The sequence below is a fragment of the Cupressus sempervirens genome, chromosome 5, assembly GCF_028749045.1.
Source record: "Cupressus sempervirens isolate cs-2001-9-10 chromosome 5, ASM2874904v1, whole genome shotgun sequence".
Classification (NCBI taxonomy): Eukaryota; Viridiplantae; Streptophyta; class Pinopsida; order Cupressales; family Cupressaceae; genus Cupressus; species Cupressus sempervirens.
In genome coordinates this window covers 292,216,166-292,219,575 of record NC_143122.1, presented here as the reverse complement: position 1 = coordinate 292,219,575, position 3,410 = coordinate 292,216,166, and the positions used below count along the sequence as shown (strand labels likewise).

Below are 3,410 nucleotides of genomic sequence, written 5' to 3'. Positions count from 1 at the left end.
TGTATAGTTTTAATTTATTGCATTTATCATCACTTTTCTATTAAAGCAATTGGTATGCAAGTTAGTTGAAGCACTGGCTCAAAAACTAGTTTCAAAGTTAAAATGGATTCCAAATTTTTGCATTTGATGTGCACACTTAATTATTAAAAATTAGGCCTATAATATATTCATTTGTATTTTGTATCCAACTTTTGGCCAACCCAATTAAAATTGCAATGCCAAATGATGGCCACCTAAATTCCCCTCCAAATTAAATAAGACCATTAAACACAAAAAAGACTAAACTAAGATGTAGTTGCTAAAATGGGCTAGTCAAATTGTTGAACTTTGTGAAATTAAAAAAGAGAAAAAAGGCTAAAGTAAGATGTAGTTGCTAATATGTGGCTTTAATCAGATTGTTGAACTTTGTGAAATTAAAAAAAGAGAAATTATGTTTGAGGAAATGTTTTTTTTAATTTTAAAAAATTCTTTTGAAATTTAATACCATCAATGTAGGAGTCCTCACAATATGTGGAAATCGGTACTTCATTAAAGATAATAAGAACCCGACAATTGGTAAAACTTGGCACTTAATGAAAGATAATAATAAGAATAGATAGTAAGAACTAATATTTACTGTACATTTGAAAACAAATCTCAATATTTCTTACAAGATTTTGAAGCCAACAAAAATAGATTGTTAAAAAATGTTTCTCAAGTAAAGCTTACCTACGTCTTTAACACATAAACTCATGCATGGCAGTCATGCAAGTTCTATATTGCCTTTATGATGACATTCTCCAAAAGAAATTTTGAAGCTTCATTTCCTATTTCCAAATCCCTTTGGCCCTTTCGGCATTGAAACATATTCTAACCAGTATTTAATGTATCTACAAAGTATGTACAAACATTCTACAAATTTTCTGTGTGGAAGTTTCCAGCGCTTACAATTCATGTGCTTGTTGATAAACCAAACCAAAGGCTGGAGTTTTCGTAGGTAGTACATATACAAACATTAGCATAGCAAAAACCCCTAATGAATATCTTCTTGAAAGAATCTTCAAGTTTTAACCTGCAAAACACAGTTTTCCCAGTAGATTGCATTACCATATACAAATACTATGTGACATGCAAGTAATATTTTTATTAGTTCCACCAGATTAAGATTAATATTAACTAAATGGATTTAATGGTCCTTCCGTAGTTGCAATTTCAGGTTCTGTTAAAGCTCCTGTTAAAAAATTCTATTGATAGCTAAATAAATCATTTCAAAAATTGAAAAAGATAAAATAGAGTGGGATGTGAGGCATAGAAAATAAGGAATTATTATTCACATCAGTACACACCTACCATCAAATATTTGCTTAAATCAGAGATTTCATGAGCAAGTGATTGATTTTTCCCCACCACAGTTATCCAGAAAAGGTATCTCATCTACACTATCTAAGCTTCTTCGTGCACGTTCGTTAAGCATGCTAATAGTCAAGCGAGTAGGGGGCTTTGTCCTTGCAATTGTCAACTGTGCTTCCACAGAATTTAATGGTGCCATCTGCTCCAGATGCCCTAAAATTTGAAGAATTGTTTCAGGGCATTCTAAAGGCGTACTCGATGTACTTGAAAAGCTGTTGTTCTTCATCTGTATATATCAACAGAGCAATTTAGCATAAAAACATAAAAGATTCATTGAATATTTTGAATAACCAGAACAGATTCATTGAATATTTGTATAAACAGAACAATTTAGCATCAGAATGTCGAAATTACATTTTCAGTAGGAGAGGAAGACAAATCGTTGGGACACAATGCATTATCTGTTGTTGCCTTTGCCTTTTTCCCCTGTTCTGGCCCCTGCTGCTGCTCCGCATTGTGCACCTCAACTTGCTGAAGGTTGCGCTTCTTGCAGACAGGGTTGAACAATTTCTTTACACAATTTTCTTTTACTGCCCTAGCCTTTTTCCTATCTTCTTGCTCCTCTTGATCCTCTTGAAAGCTGCGCTTTCTATTCACAGAATTGAACAATTTTACCACGCAATTTACTGCCCTGGCCTTTTTCCTCTTTTCTTGCCCCTCTTGATCCTCTTGAAAGCTGCGCTTCCGATTCACAGGGTTGAACAGTTTCACTACACAATGTTTAATAAATCTGCTGGCTGGATCCATAACTAGCTTCCGCACCAAGCTTCCCCTCTTTGATCTACTCCCATGGCGTTCGGCCGGAAGACGGTCACATGCACTGGTGTGTGTCCGCCGATCAGACGTTGATTTGCAGAGCTTGAATCCCCCTCCATAGGACCCTGAATCTTCTATTTTCGCGCCTCTTTCCTCCATTTCCTCAACATTTTCCATTCTTCTCTTTGAAATTGTTGCAGAAGCCACCCCCCTGATTGAAATTGTTGCCGAAGCTATTCCCTGGATTTTTATTTCTTCTGTATGCGAATCTGCAGTATCAATTTGAAATCAATTTATGATACTTGAGAAGGGAAGATACGATTATGGTAAGTTTCTTATTCACAATTTGTAACTGCCTCTTTTTCCCGGCCATCATCTCCGCCTACCGTGTCGTCTCCTTTCCTTTCTCTGCAATATTTTCCTTATTCATCGATTATGACTAAATAAATATTAATTTGTAAAATTTAATATTCTTTTGTACAAACTATTATTTAAAACGAAAATTGTATTTATGTACTTAGAGTGGCTTTAATATTTTTATTTCAAATGAATTATGTTTCAGTGTTTTTGACTCAATTTGATTTTACAAACATGGATACATGCATTGGATTAAACTGAATTAACTTAATTTGAAAGTTTTAATTTGCTGTTAGAATATTTCAATAAAATAATCTTCTAGAATATTTAACTAGTGGCAAGTTTTTGTGCTTTTGTGTTTATTTATGTAGAATAAAACTTAATTTTATAATAAATCAAATAAATAATATTTATTTAATTTATTTATTATATCTTAATAAATTATCATCTAAAAAATATTCCCATAAAAAATCTATTATAAAAACTAAGAACTAAACTAATGGAAGTCTAGATGCTTCACCTCTCTGAGCATCACTTAGATCCAATGACTTCTAATTGTTCTATTTATTATCATGAAAGATGGATTCTTGTAAATTACTACTCATTAAACACTAGCTATATAAGTAGGAGATGATTTCCACAGCTAGTCAAATTGTGATGTGAATATCAGGATTTAACTGTGTGATTTTTGAGTCAAACTCGATGACCCATGTTTCATGAGTAGTGATTCAACATGAATCCATCTCTCATGAGAATAAATGGAACACTTAGCACTCATTGGATCTAGGTGCTTCACCCCTGTGAGCATCACCTAGATCCAATGAGTGCTAAGTGTTCCATTTATTCTCATGAGAGATGGATTCATGTTGAATCACTACTCATGAAACATGGGTCATCGAGTTTGACTC

The 3,410-nt window shown here is 33.4% G+C and overlaps 1 protein-coding gene across 2 annotated transcripts; it reads right to left on the bottom strand.

The window, feature by feature from the left end:
- Window positions 1–598: 598 nt before the first annotated feature.
- LOC149555723 (uncharacterized) lies at window positions 599–2,464 on the bottom strand. Of its 2 annotated transcripts, XM_089833687.1 has the most exons (3): window positions 1,744–2,464; window positions 1,330–1,615; window positions 599–1,051 (listed from the first exon to the last, which is right to left on the bottom strand). In XM_089833687.1, exons 1-2 carry the CDS (start codon window positions 2,320–2,322, stop codon window positions 1,358–1,360), a joined length of 837 nt encoding a protein of 278 aa, XP_089689813.1. In that variant the 5' UTR covers window positions 2,323–2,464; the 3' UTR covers window positions 599–1,051; window positions 1,330–1,357. The 2 variants fall into 2 exon arrangements, with proteins under 2 accessions (XP_089689813.1, XP_089689814.1); XM_089833688.1 differs by lacking the exon at window positions 599–1,051 and having other exon boundaries at window positions 1,286–1,615; window positions 1,744–2,436.
- Window positions 2,465–3,410: the final 946 nt, after the last annotated feature.

Bases quoted from the DNA above. Each gene is read 5' to 3' on its own strand.
- LOC149555723 (XM_089833687.1), bottom strand. From the start codon at position 2,322: ATGGAAAATGTTGAGGAAATGGAGGAAAGAGGCGCGAAAATAGAAGAT. The intron at 1,616-1,743 runs GTAATTTCGACA...TGATATATACAG, and splicing joins CTTCCTCTCCTACTGAAAAT to ATGAAGAACAACAGCTTTTC.